This window comes from Myotis lucifugus, unplaced genomic scaffold (assembly GCF_000147115.1).
Source record: "Myotis lucifugus unplaced genomic scaffold, Myoluc2.0 scaffold_6, whole genome shotgun sequence".
In the NCBI taxonomy this organism is placed as follows: Eukaryota; Metazoa; Chordata; class Mammalia; order Chiroptera; family Vespertilionidae; genus Myotis; species Myotis lucifugus.
This window is the reverse complement of record NW_005871054.1, coordinates 5330151-5348149: the sequence shown is the minus strand read 5'-3', so window position 1 is coordinate 5348149 and position 17999 is coordinate 5330151. Positions and strand designations below refer to the sequence as shown.

Genomic DNA, 17999 nt, shown 5'->3' with positions numbered 1-17999 from the left:
TATACTGAACAATTAAGCAACAGTAGATAGTCAAGAAACAAATGAAAGAAACCTGGGTTCTTGGATGACCTTGTGAGACAGCGCCACCTGTACTCACTCTTGACCATCTGCCTACCTCTGAACTGTTAAGGGGAGATTAATAAAATTCTATCTTGTTTGAAACACTGAGGATTTGGGGTTCTCTTTGTTAACAGCAGTTTAACTTGTACCCTAACTAAAAGAACATATTTCTATCCATTCACAATAGGAAAGAATATCTTAGTGTTTGAATATCTTAGTGTTTGGTCTATAAAAAAGATATTATAGAGGGGAGAACAGTGATAAGCTCTTACAAGTAATTTTAAAAATCATTCTTAAAAAAGTCTATTTTAAATGTTCTGCTTTATTACTCTGGTGAGTATCTTGATTTAAACAGCATGGAATAATTTTTACTCATTTAAATAAGGTAAATAATTCACTTAAATAATAAATTTTAAAAACTTTCATCATTGGAATGCTCAATATTTTTTAAAGTTGTGAAATCACATTTAAAAGAAGGAGTTTGGGTATTATTACTTAGCTAGGCACATTCAAAATTGACTAAAAATATAAAGCATATATATAAAATCTAAAGAAATAAAATATACCTTTGGCACTTTACTTTGTATTTATCACTTGCTGCATTTCTTTGTAAGTATGCTTGCAATAAGTAAAATGGCACTAAACTTGGCAGTTAAGTTTTATAAACACTTAAAAAGAATACTTCAGCTCAGGGAGATTTTTGTTGTTCTTGTTAATAGCTGAATGTTATCAGTAGAGAGCAGCAGAAGGAATGTGCTTTATCTCTTGAAATAGTGTACCTATTTTGACCAATAGCCTAGTAATATATCTAGGTATATTTACATAGTAATAACATCAAAAGGTAGACTGAAGACCTTCATGGTTTAATAAAACATCAAAGTTTCAAAACAAAAAAAATAAAAAATAAAAATCCAAGTTTCTATTTTTACCACTACTCTCAAGTTTACGAATTAATACTTCAAACCTACATTTCAAAAAGCAACCTCCCTAATTGGTGTCTTTACTTCCTGTCTCTTCTGTACACCAACCTATCCTGCCTTCCATGACTACAGTAATCTACCTAGGTAACTCCTTGCTCAAAAATACTCAATGAGTGTCCATCAACTGCATATAAAGAATCCTTAGTCTAGCAGTAAGACCCTTCAATCTGGCCCTGATATTAATTCTCTTATGTGAGCAAATGATTGACTCAAAAGTCCAAAAATGAGTTGTACATTTCCATCATTACAGCCTTGCCTCCACCAATCCTTCCCTTTTAAGTCTTTCTATATTTCTTCCAAGCTTATCCCAAAACCTACCTCCTCTACGAACCTTCTTAAATTATTTGTAGCTCAAAAGGACCTCACCTTTCTTAAAACTCGCACACTGCTGCTTTTCATGTAAGTTTATTGCTTTTTATAAGGAATGTAAAAGTTTCACACTTCTATATATGTGCCAATGCTCTATGTATTAAATGAACATGGAGAAGCTATTCAGATCGGTTCATGTTTATGCTTCACATGTGTGTTGTAAATAACTGAATGTGCATTGTTTAAATTAGATACTATCAACACATAACCAATTTAGAAAAACAAAATTTTTCACTATTAGATAATTTGCAGTTATTTAATGATTTGGATATAAATGAGGAAAAACTCTCTTATAAAGGTAATTTATTAACGTCTATATTCTTTTGCATTATATAACAAAAGTTACTACTGGTTATAATTAAATCATAACACTAATTAAATCTCTGTGAAACTCATATACAGTCTGACATTTCTGAGTGAACTAGTGTCTCAACAACTTTATAGCTACTTTACACAGGAATTAAACGAGTCACATAACATGTTTCTTTTCAACACTCATTATTAAGTATTATTAGTTTCAATTGAAAAATGAAGAAAATGTGGCTCAGGGAGGTTACGTTACATGACCGAGGTCACACAGCTAATAAGCCAGAATTAAAGTCCTTGTCCAGTTATTGAAATTAATTTAGTATAAACAAGTATTCCATTTACTCCAATATGTTATATAGTTCTTTGAAATTCATTGAGAATTACAGAACATATCATCATCACTGGATCAAATCCATTACTAAAATAATAGGCTTAATTAAAAATCTAACTTAATATATGTTGAGATATATTAACAATCCTTCAGCGGCACAACAAATTAGGTAAAACTCAGATTTCCCAAGACAAATCTGAAAGGCCAAATACCTGAATTCCACTCACTCTGATAAATAATATGCTATAAAAAGGATAAAACCATCTAATCATTTCCCCATTTAATCTCTGAATTAAATGATGCCATATGATTATTAAAACAACCATAAGATGCCGTAGCCCAGCCGTGGGCAAACTACGGCCCGCGGGCCGGATCCGGCCCGTTTGAAATGAATAAAACTAAAAAAAAAAAAAAAAAAGACCGTACCCTTTTATGTAATGATGTTTACTTTGAATTTATATTAGTTCACACAAACATTCCATCCATGCTTTTGTTCCGGCCCTCCGGTCCAGTTTAAGAACCCATTGTGGCCCTCGAGTCAAAAAGTTTGCCCACCCCTGCCCTAGTCGGATTGGCTCACTGGATAGAGAGTCGGCCTGGGGACTGAAGAGTCCTGGGTTCGATTCCGGTCAAGGGCATGTACTTGGTTGCAGGCACATCCCCAGTAGGGGATGTGCAGGAGGCAGCTGATCGATGCTTCTCTCTCATCGATGTTTCTAACTCTCCATCCCTCTCCCTTCCTCTCTGTAAAAAATCAATAAAACATATTTACAAAAAACAACAACCATAAGATAGACTATAAATAAGGTGACTATGAATTTCTTTTCAACTGGGACACTTTTGAAACTGACGGGAGTCAGGATAAAAGGCAGTCATTAATAGGACTATCCTAGGTAAAGTGAGATGTAGATCAGCCCACCTGTAACTCCAGGACGTTCAGAGTACCAAACAGACAATCCTACTAAACCCCAAGGACTCTGTTTAATTCCCATTGTTTTTTATGAGCTACTCTACAAAACAACACAAGCAGAAGTTAACAAAAGCCCATCAAGACATCTTTTTCCATCCCTCACCTCTGTGAAACAGCATAACACTCAAAGTCACCCACAACTGTCATATCATCTTCATCTTTACCCTTTGAACAACTTGCTGTTTTTACTGTGCTTTTTAAGAAGTTTAAACATGTATAGAAATTGTAACAGCAGCAATCAAACTTAAGGCGGCTACTAATTCTGTATCATTTCTAACTTAATTTTTTGTAATGCCTGATCCTATAGAGTTGATTAGAAATACCAAGTATGTAATTTAAAAACACAGCAAGGTCTTCATTAACTTAAAAAGATTTTTCTTTTATTATCAGATTTTATTATTACACTAACAAATCTAAAACTAAAAGATTATTGTTAAGAATGCAAAGGAAATATGGATATATTGACATGGTCTAGAAATCACTGAGATTCTCATAATCCACTTAAACTAATTTGTCATACAAACCATTATGTGTATCATTTTTAAAATATCTATCTATATAAAAGCCTAAGCAACCATCCGACCGTCCAACTGGTAACTATGACGTGTAATGCCACCAGGGGGACAGACGCTCCGACCAGTAGCTATGACGCACACTGACCACCAGGGGGCAGATGCTCAACACAGGAGCTGCCGAGCTGCGGTGACTTGCAGCTGCGGTTCTCGGTTCTCGGGCTATGCACCTGGAACCAGAGAGGAGGGAGACCAATTCCAGGGTGTGTCACCCAAGAACCGCCCTTGTGCAATCCAGGAGCACTCAGGGGATGTGGGAGAGCCGGTTTCAGCCCGATCCCCCCAGGCCAGGCTGAGGGACCCCACCAGTGCATGGATCCGTACACCAGGCTTCTAGTATTTTAAATGAAAAAGCTAGCTAGCTGCTGAAGCAGGGCCTCAAAATGTAGCAATTCTAGTTTGGGGACAGTACAATTCAGGTCTCAGTTTTAGCTCTGAGTGTCCTGAAACCCAGTATTATCAGTGTGCCAAGTATATCTGATTTAAGAATTAAGACACAAAAATAAAACTGATAGGAGATTTTCTTACTTTAGCAATGTTAGACAAATATTGACAAATCTTATTCTTTGGCCTCTCACAATCCATGCAGAAAAATTCTCTTCTGCTAACAGTCTTTATTTGTAAAGCTATGAAACAAATGATTAGGTAACAGCTATATACCTAATTCAAGCATGCATCCTAATCACTATAATTAAACTATCACCTTTCTCAAATCTAAGCCAAGAGATTTTGAAACTGTCTCTCAGGATGCATTAATTTTGCATATGGCCAATTTTATCCATAGTCACACACTGAAGGTACTTGAGGAAACTTTATTGAAGGCTGCATATGAGAGCTGACCCACAGCACAACTCCAGGGAATATCATTCACATACACAAAGCCTGAGCACTGACATACAAGCAGCCTTGGCTGTAGACACTCAATTTATAGATACAAAATTGGGAATATAAATATATATCTTGAAACTTATGCTGAGAATTAAATAAGAATTATATAAAGTGGCTAGGACAGTCAGTGGCATATAACAGCAACTTTATAAATGAAAGTTCCTGTGTGCAATGACCTTAGTCTAAGGTGGAGACCAACATTTATATTGTGATGAAGGTTATGGTAGAGGCATTCATATCCTTATTTTTGCCTTTCACCTATTATCTAAATTAGAGATCTATCCCTTTTTCTGTCACATCACAATATGTATAATACAAAGCAAAAGTCAATACTTTCCTTTCATCTCTAAAACCATTTATTCCATAAAGTATTTTACATACTTGCACTACTTCTCTTTATAACTTTGTTACTAATGGCTTTCAAGAAATCCTATCATTATACTTTATAATACTTATCAGTTAGAATTAAGTACTACTGTGATTATCTACATAAATTTTGACTCTTCTACTAGATTTAAGTTCTATGAACAATCTTAAGTCTTGCCTATGTATCCTCACTCACAAATAATAGTTGAAAGAAAATGAATTATTCAAAAATTTAATATTTAAATTATCAGTGCTTCAACAAATTTTTACTGGAGTTCTCTGAAATATGTCACATTCACAGAGAAAACTGTCTCAAATTCACTTTATCAATATAACAAAACTAGAACCCTTACCTCTTCCCTTTCCACTCCCTTCCTACATCCTTAACTATTTTAAAAACTAAGGTCTTAATATTAAGCTCCTGAAAATAAGTCAAAATAATTTTTCTCTATTCTGTCACCTTACATCCAAAAAATGGCAGGGTCCATGTCATCAATGCCTTGAGACACACCTTCATAACCTCAGTAGAATTGCTATTAGTGCATCTTAATTCATTACTCCTCTTCTCTGTCTTCTTCCTTCCATTGGTATGCTACATCCTATATAATAAAAGGCTAATAGGCAAATCGACCGAACGGCAGAATGACTGGTTGCTATGACACACACTGACCACAAGGAGGCAGATGCTCAACGCAGGAGCTGCCCCCTGGTGGTCAGTGCATTCCCACAGGGGGAGCGCTGCTCAGCCACAAGCCAGGCTCACGGCTGGTGAGCACAGCAGCGGCAGCGCTAAGGATGTCCAACTGCCAGCTTAAAGCCAGCACTCAGACATCCCCCGAGGGCTCCTGGACTGCAAGAGGGCGCAGGCCGGGCTGAGGGACCCCCACCCCAAAAGCACGAATTTCGTGCACTGGGCCTCTAGTTTTATTATAAAAATTCTATCCATCCCAAATCCTATTCAGGAATAACACCTTATCAAATAAAGCCTAATCTCATAAATTAACATTAACCTCAATATCACCATAATAATACATTTAAAATTATAGGTAACATCTATGTCTGGCTAAGATGGAGAAGCTTGCTAAAGACCAAAACTTCCACTGAGAACAACTAGAGTAACCAGATGAAAGAGAAAAGTAAAAAAAAGTATGAATGCATCAAAGAACTGCTAAGGCAACCAGGACTTGAAGGACCAAGGTCTTGAAAGGGGGAATAGAAGAGAGGTGAATAAAAATTTTGCAGTCATTTTTCCCTTTGCCTATTTACCAATTTTGGAACAGAGCACGAGAATGAGGATTTGGGCAAGGTGAGACAATAGAAGACATAGGTGGTAGATATAAGCCTAAATAGATTTGGTGACATCAACAAAATGGCATTCAGAAGTTCTAAAAATTCTCCCCTCTATAATAGCAACAAGAAAACTGACAACAAAAATGTAAACAAAATAAAAATAAAAAAGGCAAATATGTGAGGTGATGAATATGTTAATTAACACAATTGTGGGAATATTTTCACAATGCATATGTATATCAAATAATCACAACGTACATTTTAAATATATTATATTTATTAATTACACCCCAATAAAAGTTAAAAAATAAATTTAAAAAATATGTTCAGTGAAAACATGTAATTTTTTTCACAAATTTATTATTTTACCTTCTAGGTCATTTTTTCAAGATAAAATCCCTTTAATTCATAACCACAATAAGGATCAGACACTCTAATTACAATGAAACACTTTGACTAAAAACAGGTATAAAATAAATTGCTAAAACTGAAAAAATATTAAGTTGAAATATGTAAAAGAAAGACATTTCTAAAACATATTTTAAAATAGACATACTTATCCCAACCAAGAATTCCTATTTCTTCAATAAGGCTTGAGTAGAACAGGGGAGGGGGAGGTAGTGCATGTATTTCTTGTTTATTCTTTAAAGCAACTTCCTGTTTAAAAGAAAAAACATGGATCAGCTGTGGAATGCCAGATGATGAATTGTTAGTACCTGATTACACAAAATAATTTCATAATCTTCTCTGTGCCTAACTAAAGTGTCCATTATTTTTACAGGAAATCCAGCTGAATCTTTCCACTTCTCATAAACAAAAAACAAAAAAAAAAGAGAGAGAGACATGAAAAAGTTAAAGGACTGCACTGAAGATCATATAAAAACATCAATTATTTGGTCAGTGTGGCTCAGTGGTTGAGCGTCAACCCATGAACCAGGAGGTCATGGTTCAATTCCTGGTCAGGGCACATGCCCAGGCGTCAGGCTCAATCTACAGTGTGGGGCATGCAGGAGGCAGCCGATCAATGATTCTCTCTTATCACTGATGTTTCTATCTCTCTCTCCCTTTCCTTTCTTAAATCAATTTAAAAAATAGAATCGATTAAAAAAAGTCAATTATTATACCTTCAACCTTAACTTTAATATTCTCCTCTATTACACTTATCAAAGATAAAAATTAAAAAAAAAATACTCATTCCCAAGGCTTCATTACTCTCTTACTACTCCTGTGGACATGTTTGATAGTAAGTAATATGTACTTTTGAAGAAGAGCCTGAACTCTAAGTACATTGCCTAGACTGATACATCTGTATACCATTATGAATTACCTTACAAACAAAAACCCTTCATTATCACAATAAATACTTATCTGCTAATTTCTTTCTTCATTCTGTAAAACTCCAGACTGGGCAAGTTCAAGTGTTTTGCCATCTGGATAGATCACAATTCCTTTTTCTGCTAGGCTCACCTAAGATAGCTTTAAGATGGTTTATGTTTCTCCAAACAAAACTAAAATTACGTTTTAGAAGCAATACAAACATCACTAGAATTGCTGAGGTTAAAAATTACCAATTACTGCAAAGGTGCAAACCTAGACAAATATCTATAAATTACATAGATGTTCATATGGTCTGAATTATCAAAAGGTATCTAAAAACTAAAGAAGTAAAATTTAAAAAGAAATCTCATAAAATACCAAAACCATATGGAAATAAGCATAAAAATTATGTTTCTAGTAAGTGTAACCCTAATAAAAGGTATAAATTTTAATGCTTTAAGTATATGTTTAATCTATTAGTGCTTATCCTTTTTTTTTTTTTTACAAGGATAAGATACTATCAAATTAAGGTAACACTGGAAAGAAACAGATTTTACAAAAAGTATTTCAAAATCAGAACTATTAACTGGAAGTACTTTAATAAAGTTCTAAATCTGTTTTATGATTTTAAAAATAAAATTAAAAAACCCTGTGAAAGCAGATTTGTAAAGCCCAAAGTATCAATCTAAATTTGATTAGAAGGTAAACTAGAAAACAAGGAGAGTTTTTGTTTTTTGTTGTTTTGTGTGTTTTTTTACAAACTAAATACCTAATGATATCTGATGATAGCCTGATGGTCCATAAAAATATATTTGTATTATTAAGATTATCCATTTCTAAAAAAAAAAAAATGTCAGTACAGTTCCTGTACTTATACATATAACACCTATACAGTATTTCCTTTGAAATTTCTATTTTTATTCAGAAATATTAATTATTGCTATCCACAAATATTGACAGTAAAAAGAAACTTGGATAATAATAAAAACAGTATTTTAATCCTAAATTTATATTTGTAAACTCTGCCTTCTACCTGAGGTCAGACATGTTATTCCTATTCCAGAACCGTAACAGGAAAAAAGCAAAAGCAGAAAAGCAAAGCATTCTTCGTGGAGAAGGAAGCAAAGGTATGTAGTAGAAAGAACACAGAGGATTTACACACAGAGTTTTAAATCCTAACTTGAATATTTCCTAGTTTTTAGGTCTTAGGCAGTTAATGACTCGGCTCTAAAATAGGAATAAAATAACCTACACCTCATACAGTTTTTAAAAATATGGGTAATTGTTCATTTATAAAATGCATGCAGAACAGCTACTATATGCTCAGTTATTACTAGGAAACTCCATGGAAGATTTACAAAATTTCCTGAACAAATTCAGTAACTACTGATTTCAGTGAGGTATCAATACTTTTATCAGTTATTGTATTATAGGAACCCTATTACTAACAACACACCTCAACAAATAAAGTAATAATTCTTCCATTCTTAGATACACTGTCATAAGTGTGTAGTAATATCACCAATACTGCCCATATTTCTTTAGAAAGCTAAAAAATAGGATCTCATGTTATTCAGAATTACAGTAATAAATGTACTAAAGAGAATATTGTGACTCAGAGATTAACTCAATATTTTCAGTTTTGAATTAATGATTATTTCTTCAAAATTAAATGACCAATAGACCAAAAATAATAATTACGTTAATACTGGAAACCAAGATTTTCACAGTAAGATATAAAAGATACAGGAATTACAAAAGCAATCGAGACTTATGGTAGCAGTGTTAGAAAACAAATACCTACCAAGACCATCTTCAACTCCATCATAAAGCTCAGTAGATCAGGAGAGTGCTTCATTCTCTAGATCAAAATTACATTTCCAATTAATTTCACTTGTACAATGAATATCCCATTCATTGAAACTAAAATACATGTTTATGTGAATGTGAATACATATTAATTATATTTACATCATAAAAGTGTAAGAATTGAAGTATTAGTCAACATCCTTACTATTCCTACGAATTTCATTTTGAAAGAGTAAATCAGAGCTTAAAATCTACTCTGGTGAGATATACTGAACTGAGTAGAATGTCACCTAAAACCTCACATACTCTTCTCTTCCTTTAATACTGATTACTGACAAGTTTAACAAATCTAGCAAACCACATCATTATTTTTTAAGGGAGTGAAGAAAGTGGAAATAAGCACATAAAATATAAAAATCATGCAAATCTATACAACTAAAAAAATCTAGTTAGAGCAATTAATTAAATTATAATACTGTCTATTTTTATTTTTATTGACCTTAAAGATTACCTATAATTATTATTTTTATCCTTTCACAATTAACCCATATTAATTCAAAAGGAGTCAATCTTTCAATAAGATAAAACTAATATAACAAAATGGCAAAAGTAAAACTTCAAAAGTAGAATGAGTATTTAAGAATCACTATTCCATTTCTTAGAAATCATTCTTAAAATAAAATAACTATACAATAAAAGAAAGCAAAAAAATAATTTAAAATTGTTTTCTTAGATAAAATTCTTTATCATTTCTCTGCTTGAATTCAAAATATCATATTTTTGCTACTTTTTGTGATGCACTGCACTACAGTCACACAGTTCTAGACAGTCAATATATGAATTTGTTCACTCTCTTTCGAGACAAAAATAATAGTCCAAGATATTTTAGCAATGTATGAGACATAAGATTCACATTTTACCATAACTTTGAGTGGGTTCATGTTTTAGAACAAATCTTTGATTTTCCCTTCTTCTATACAATATCTTTCCTTTCCTCCCCACCCCCCACCCCCAATTTAGTAGAAATGAGTAATAAGTTATATGCATGGTCTACAAACTACAGTCCAAAGGTTAAATCCAGCCCAATGCATGCTTTCGTAAATAAATCTGTACTGAAATGCAGCTAAGCCATTCCTTTACCTCTTGTCATGGCTGCTTTGCGCTAAAGGGCATAGTTGAGTGGCTGTAACAGAGAACTTACCGTCCACAAAACCTGAAAAATTTACTATCTGGTCCTTCACTGAAAAAGACTGCTGACCCCCTGACCCATATTTACTAGTTAAAAATGATACAAAGAGCCCTACCCAGTTTGGCTTAGTGGATAGAGCGTCGGCCTGTGAACTGAAGGGTCCCAGTTCCGATGCCTGTCAAGGGCACATGCCTGGGTTGCACACTCAATCCCCAGTAGGGGGCATGTAGGAGGCAGCCGATCAATAATTCTCTCTCATCATTGATGTTTCTCTCTCTCTCTCTCTCTCCCTCTTCCTTCCTCTCTGAACTCAATAAAAAAATGATACAAAGAAAGAATATTGATATTCATCTGGACTTGGAATAAAACAAAGACTCAACTAATATTGGGTTCTACATAACCAACTGGAGGGCAGAAAGGAGATTAAGTAATTGGGACTTTTTCTAGGAACCCTCTTGGTGAATTGGTAAAGAAAAAAAGAGATCTTATTATTATACTTAGTCTTTATTAACAAGATTTTTAGGCTTTTTAAATATCTCAATAGGTTCACTTCTTAAACTTTAATATATAATATAAATAGTCACAGGGGATAGGGAGGGAGCAATGGGAAAAAAAAACAGAAGAAATGATTTAAGCATCCCCTTGAAAAACTGCTGTAATTATACTGCCAGCAATTACAGCCTACATTCTACAAATCAAATAGTTTATCTCCTATTATTCTTTTTGGTTCAGTAATGCTTTATGTGAGAGTTTCTGTCATTGTCAGTTATCATAGATAATAACCTGCCTTTTAGATAGAGAAAATATAAGAGGGAAAAGCATAAAATTAAATGCATTTCTACTTAATTTATTTTTCTACAAGAGGCATTTCATTATTTTCCTTTGCTTTAGTAACAGTGATTTTGTTTTAAAGTTTCTTTACTCTTTAATGGAATTTTCAGGTACAGTAACCTAAACATTAAGAATAACTAAACCAGGGTACAGAGGGTGGGCAAAATGGGTGAAGGTGATCAAAAGGTACAAACTTCCAGTTACTACTATACAATAATTTTAAAAAGAATAACTAAATTAATCCTGCCTATATCTCACTAATGTGGCCTTTAGAGCTACTCCTATTATGTCCACATACATGATCCTAAGTGATTTCCACACCTTTTCTGTTACTAATCTAGAACTACAATCCCATTTTTGTCACAGATATCCTACAACTCCTAAATGGGTCCTGGCATTCCTTTATTCCACCACTATTCAGTCTTAGCAGAAAAAAATCACTCAAAAAGTGATGGATATGGATAAGGGTGAATGTATTTGAAGACCCTGAAGTCTCAAGGATGGAAATCTTGAACATAAATGCTGCCCAGAGATGTGCTAAGGATTCTGAGACAGAAAAACACTTTACATAATGTATAGATCCTTAAAATATTTCATAGAGATGAAACCTACAAAATTTAGCAACTAGTTTGTTACAACATTCTGCACAGTAAGTCTTTAAAAAAGAGTAAACTTAGTAATTTCTTACCCTTGCTTAAACATAAACCTTTTAAAGGACTTACTTGTTGTATTATTTGGTGGTATCCACAAAGTATTGTCCTCAGCTTCCAACTACATAGTAATCTAAAATTTAATGGAATAAAATAATGTGTTAATTGTTCAGAATAGGAAAAAACTTACATGTATGCTAACAAAAACAGGCATGAGCATAGAAAAGAATGACAAACATAATTCTGAAAAGTTAATAAAATTTTTACCACTTATAAAGTTCAAAGTCTTCAAACTTACAGTACTAATTTTATTTCAAAATATAAATAACTGCAATCAATAAATGACAGGCAAACAGTACACCTTTTTTAAAACATAGCAATGTTATCTATTGAACCAAATTCTGCTTCAAGTAGGTTAAATAGAACCAACAGTTTAGATCTTAATATACAGAACTTATATTTGAGAAAGTTTATGTAGCAATATAATCTTCAAATTCCAGAGTAATATAACTAAAAGGATACAGCCTTTTAATCACGTTAGTGATAGTTAATGTTCATCTATCTACTGGATCATCTCAGCTGTGCTCTCCACATTGTTAGGCAAGTAACTCTTCTAGGAAGAGATTTAACTTACCTAGAAGTAGGGGGCCTAAGTTTTCCCAGCATTGGCCACTCCTTTTCTTCAAAATAGTTTATACTGTTTACATTTCCTTTCCACCCACTCATCATCCACTCTAAAACCCAATACACCTGTCTTGTGTCTACATAAAACCTAATCATTTCTAACATGATCCCTTTGCAACACTCAGGACTATTAACCACCCCTTCCTTAAGTCTCTCTTTGTTTGGCTTCAGTTTTTCCCCTTACTTTTCTGGTCAATCCTTAGTCTTCCTCCAAGGTCCTCTATATTTACCAGTCCTTTAAATGTGGTATACCCTCACTGGCTTTCTCTTTTCACCCCACACATGCAGCGCTGAAGTCTATCCGTACTCAGAGCCCCAAACCCCATGCCTACTGTGAATTCCACATGCATCTCCATTCCAAGTCTCACAGTGGAATTAACACACCAATACACTACTACCTACTAAATAGCCTCTCTTGATTATTTCACAACTGATATGTCTTAAAACAATTTCTCCATCAATTCCCTCTTCTCTAGCTTAGTGATCCAAGCCAGGAACTTGGAAAGCATCCTCCATTCCTCTTTCCCTCTTATTTCCCACTTCTAATCAATCACAAAATCCATCAATTCTACTTGTAAATGCCTCCGGAGTCTTCCTTACCCCCTACCACTAGAGATATTTAGGAGCAGAAATGAGATTTGGGGTGCTACCTAAATTTCTAGTCTCATCTCTTGACATTCCTTGACAGGCTGTCTGTACTAATTCTACTTCTTTTGTATTCTACCTTTCTACTTCAGTTCAATACTTGTTAGTGAAATTTACACAGTTGCTGTTTACTGCTTTAAATAAAAAAGAAAATTAGAGAATTAATGTGTCACCTTTGAAAAGTACTTCAGCACCAGGGAAAATAATTTATAAATGCACAATGATCTGGGAAAATCAGAAATGACTAATAAGCATTTTAGGTGAAACTCTAATGACTGAAATCAGTTTATAGCAGATTAATTGACTAACCATTCCATAAAAATGCAAATATAGAACAAAATATATCACCTTGCATTCTTGAGCTGCAAATCTTCAGGCAACAATATTTTAAGATGGAAGTCTCTTCCCTGTGGAAAATATTGAAAAGGTTCAAATTTTCACCTTTCATTTAATGTTACGAGTTTCACTTAATTTTAGAATCATATAGAAAAGGCAATGCTTCCTTTATTTTCTAAACGGTATAAACTTCATCCAAATGTTTATACCTATTAAAATATAAGCAACATAATATTGCATTTGAGGAAAAATAATTGGCCAAAACTTTGTAATTACTGGGAAATCAAACCACTAAAGTTGTTTTCAAAGAGACAGTCATTCACATAAACATAAGAGTTATAAAAAATTGTTACTGTAGACAAAGATTTTTAAATGTTATTTCTTGGGAAATAAATGTATGAAAAAGAAAATTCCTTCAAATTGCTTTGAATACAGAAGAAGTCATAATGTTGATAAGTAAAATAAGAATATGTAATATATTATAGGCATATTTCCAATGTTCTATATTTTATAAAATAAAAATATATTTAGTTAAATAATCTAAATATACAAACATCAGAGAAATATTTTCATAAATCAGAATGTATTTAATTCTCCCACATTTGCAGATAGTTAATTGCTAACATATTACATTACTTCTTTCAACTTACATATTCACTAGCTATACATTTGAATATATAAAATTTTACTCAAGAGTCTTTCTTTCTAAGGAAAAAGGGACTGTTCTCAGAAATTTATTCAGTTTTACTTTCTTGAGAAAGTGGATGAGTAAGCAGCTTAAACTTTGTAACTTAAATAGGATAATACACGTGAAATCTGAGCAAAGGTAGGCAGAAAAGGACAAACAGAATTATAATCTTTTACTCCAACACTATAAAATGAAAAAGAGTAATAAAATTCTCGAAAAACAATTACCACAAGAATTTTAGCACAGTCTCCCTCAAAGCAGTTTCAAAAATAGAGGAACACAATTAAATGTACCCCATAACCTTTACTTTCATGGTAATATTACAGTTCTGACTTTCATTACATTTAAATGTCGTTTAAAAAAATGAAACAAAATGTACTACTGACCTTTTCAAAAGGTCAAGTAACAATAATTCACTATTTCATTAAAGCACTAAAAGGTATTATGTAGTAACTTTAACCTAACTTTATAGACATCCCACACATAGGTGTAAGAACAATCTGGAATTCAAAATTTACATGAAAAATAGTAAAACTTCTCTACTGCTCTGTTATCTGAAAGAATAAAATCCCAAAGTCCCTTATTTGCAAAATCCAGCCATTTTAAAAGGTCAAATGTCATGTCACATGCCATCATACGTTTCTGATTAAAGAAAATATCCAAATTAGCTTTTTTTTTCTTAATTGCTCTCAAAAAGCAGATTTTTCCAGGCTTAGAGGAAACAAAAGTACTGATAGTTGCCTAAATGCCAACCTCTCCACACATCCTCCCAAAACACTATATAGATCAATATTAAGAACAACAACAACAAAAGACAGAGAACACTAAATTTCAAATTACCTGCAGAAAAAAATATATAGATCACTTTCAGTTTTTTCCGATCTGGAACTCCAACAGCAACTCCTTTTAGACAGCTAGGGGGTTCAGAAAAAATGCATGGAAGAGAGAAGAGGGGACTGGACCAAGTACAAAAATAATCCTATATAATAAAACCCTAATATGCAAATTGACCGAACAACCGGTCACTATGATGCGCACTGACCATCAGGGGGCAGACGCTCAACGCAGGAGCTGCCCCCTGGTGGTCAGTGGGCGCCCATAGGGGGAGCGCCGCTCAGCCAGAAGCAGGGCTCACTGCTAGCAAGAGCAGCAGGGTGGCAGGAGCCTCTCCCGTCTCTGCGGCAGCGCTAAGGACCCCTCAGGGGATGTCCGACTGCTGGCTTAGGCCTGTTCCCGAGGGGCCCACACTAAGAGAGGGCACAGGCCGGGCTGAGGGAGCCCCCCATCACCCCCCCCCCCAGTGCACGAATGTCGTGCACCAGGCCTCTAGTAGGTTTATATTCCTCTAAAATATTGTTGGATGTTGGTGTGGGGAAGCAGGAAGACATTTAGGGTGGGAGATTTGGTAGAGAACAAATTCCCTCCTACTGGTTTTAGTTAAGATGAATATATTCTATTCATTTATTGTGATCCTTTTAATGAAGCATAATTAGAATCACTCATATCCCTTTTGTGCTAATGTATTGAGTTAGATTTGGGTTAGCTGACTTGAAACAAATACTAATAATAAATAATCTGGTAGATCAAAGTATGGTAGAACACTGACTACAGGTAAGAGACTAAACATGAACACAAAAGGCAAGGGGTTCATCTTAGAAAAGAAATGTAGGAATAGAAGATGGTAAAAAAGCAGGGAAGGTAATACTTTGGAAACTGGGTGCTAGGAGGAAAAAACAAGAGTGGCAAACTTAGGATCTTATGTAACAAAATAGAAACACTCAACTCCTCCTCTTAGCACTACCAAAAACATCATCCATTAAATAAACTGTACTTTGCTTCACTGAAAGAACAGTGTATTTCTGAACTAAGAATTTTATAAACTACTAGAGGCCCGGTACATGAAAATTCATGCACTGGAGTGGGGGGGGTCCCTCAGCCCAGCCTGCCCCCTCTCACAGTCCGGGAGCCCTTAGGGGCAGGAGGCAACCGGGTGATCAGGGGAAGGCTTCTACCCATTATAAAAAAAAAAACAAAAAAATACAGGATTTACCTTCCCACATTAACTAAAATGTTGGACAAAATATGTATGAAACAATGATTTGTCAGAGATCAAACAATAGGCATTGTAGGACAGTGATCCTTGAAAGAAGGGAAACAAATGAGAAAATCTCTATAGTCAGCCATATGGCCTGGAGACTTTTCAGGCTGCAGGGCAAGGATGAAGAACGAAACAGAGCCCAACATTCTCCCTGACTTAAGAAGACAGGGGTGAATTAGGGGAGGTAAAGGTATGTAGGATTCTAACTACATACTACAGTGGTATGGTTTACCCGGCCGGCACTGCACCAACGAGGAAATACATGGGGAAGAAGGAACTACAGAGAAAACGAGAACTTCAGAGGATTCTTCCAAAGGAGTCTTTAGCTAAATAGTGATTGCTGCATGGATGTGAGAAAACCACCCAAAGCTAGGCAACCATGAGAATGGAGCATGCAAAACAATCTTGGAGCTCACACAAGGTTGAGCTTGTTCCCATCGAAGTGGAAAACCTTGTACTATTAAAGCCAACAAATACAAGTGTTGCCTCAGTGATAGAGCCAAAGTCTGTTCTTTTTCTGCCTAACAAAGCTTAAAAGCAAACCTTGAAAAGATCAAACCATTTCCAAGTAACTTAACTGCTGCTTAGAACAAATCTCAAGAATATTTAAGAGAATAAATAATATCTAGCACACCACAGGTAGAATGCACAATGTCTGGCATTCAATCAAAATATACCATGTAGCAGAGAAGCAGGAGAATAAGATTCATAATAAAAAGAAAAATCAAGAGAAATACAAAAATAACAGATGATTGAACTGCTTTAAAATTCTTACTTTGAATTTATATTAGTTCACACAAACACTCCATCCATGCTTTTGTTCTGGCCCTCCGGTCCAGTTTAAGAACCCATTGTGGCCTTAAAAGATAAAAAAATGCATATACAATGTCTAAGATGATAAATATGCTAGATGTATTAACAGATTAAACCTTGCAAAAAAAGATATTAGTGTACCTGAAACACAGAAACAGAACATCCAAAAACAAACAAAAAACAGATTTTTTTTTAAAGCAGACCATAAATGAATTATGCAACAACTTAAATTGGCCTATCATGCATGTATTTGAAGTCCCCAATACAGGTAAGAGAGAGGAGGAAACAAAAAAAATTTTGAAGAAATAATGGCTGAAGTTTTTCCAAATTAAATGAAAAAAACTGCCTCATAGACCTAAAACAAACAAACAAACAAAAACTGCACAAACTCTGTGGAGGGAAAACATAAATAAAACTACACCAAGATAAGAAGAGAAACCTTAAAAGCAGCCAAAGGAAAAATAACATACTACTAACAAAGATAAGAAAAAAGAGTTCTCATAGAAAATACAAGAAAGTGAAGTGACATATTTAAAGCACTAAAAGAAAAAAGTCAACCTAGAATCTTATACCCAATGAAAGTATCTTTCAAAAAATCCAAATAAACAATTTTTTAGACATGAAACACTAAAAGAATTAATCATCAGCAGACATGCACTACTTGAAATATTAAAGAAAGGAACTCAGGAAGATAGTAAGTGAAATCAGATGGAAATCTGGTATACAACAGAGTGCCAGAAATAGTTAATATACAAGTAAACATAAAGACTTCTCTTATTTTTCAAAAATCTCTTTAAAGGATAA

At 34.1% G+C, this 17999-nt stretch overlaps 1 protein-coding gene across 10 annotated transcripts in view; it reads right to left on the bottom strand.

Moving 5' to 3' along the window:
- The window catches only part of FANCL (Fanconi anemia complementation group L), a 59442-nt gene that overhangs the window by 37660 nt on the left and 3783 nt on the right, over positions 1-17999 (bottom strand). For all 10 annotated transcript variants that reach the window (XR_002826946.1, XR_002826947.1, XR_002826950.1 and 7 more), the window contains exons 2-5: positions 13609-13667; positions 12004-12064; positions 9257-9313; positions 6692-6792 (exon numbers count right to left, since the gene is read on the bottom strand). Coding sequence is in view for 7 of the 10 variants with exons in the window: in XM_006083313.3 (XP_006083375.1) it covers positions 6692-6792; positions 9257-9313; positions 12004-12064; positions 13609-13667 (278 nt within the window). In the remaining 3 variants the exon portion in view is untranslated. The remainder of the gene's footprint in view (positions 1-6691; positions 6793-9256; positions 9314-12003; positions 12065-13608; positions 13668-17999) is intronic.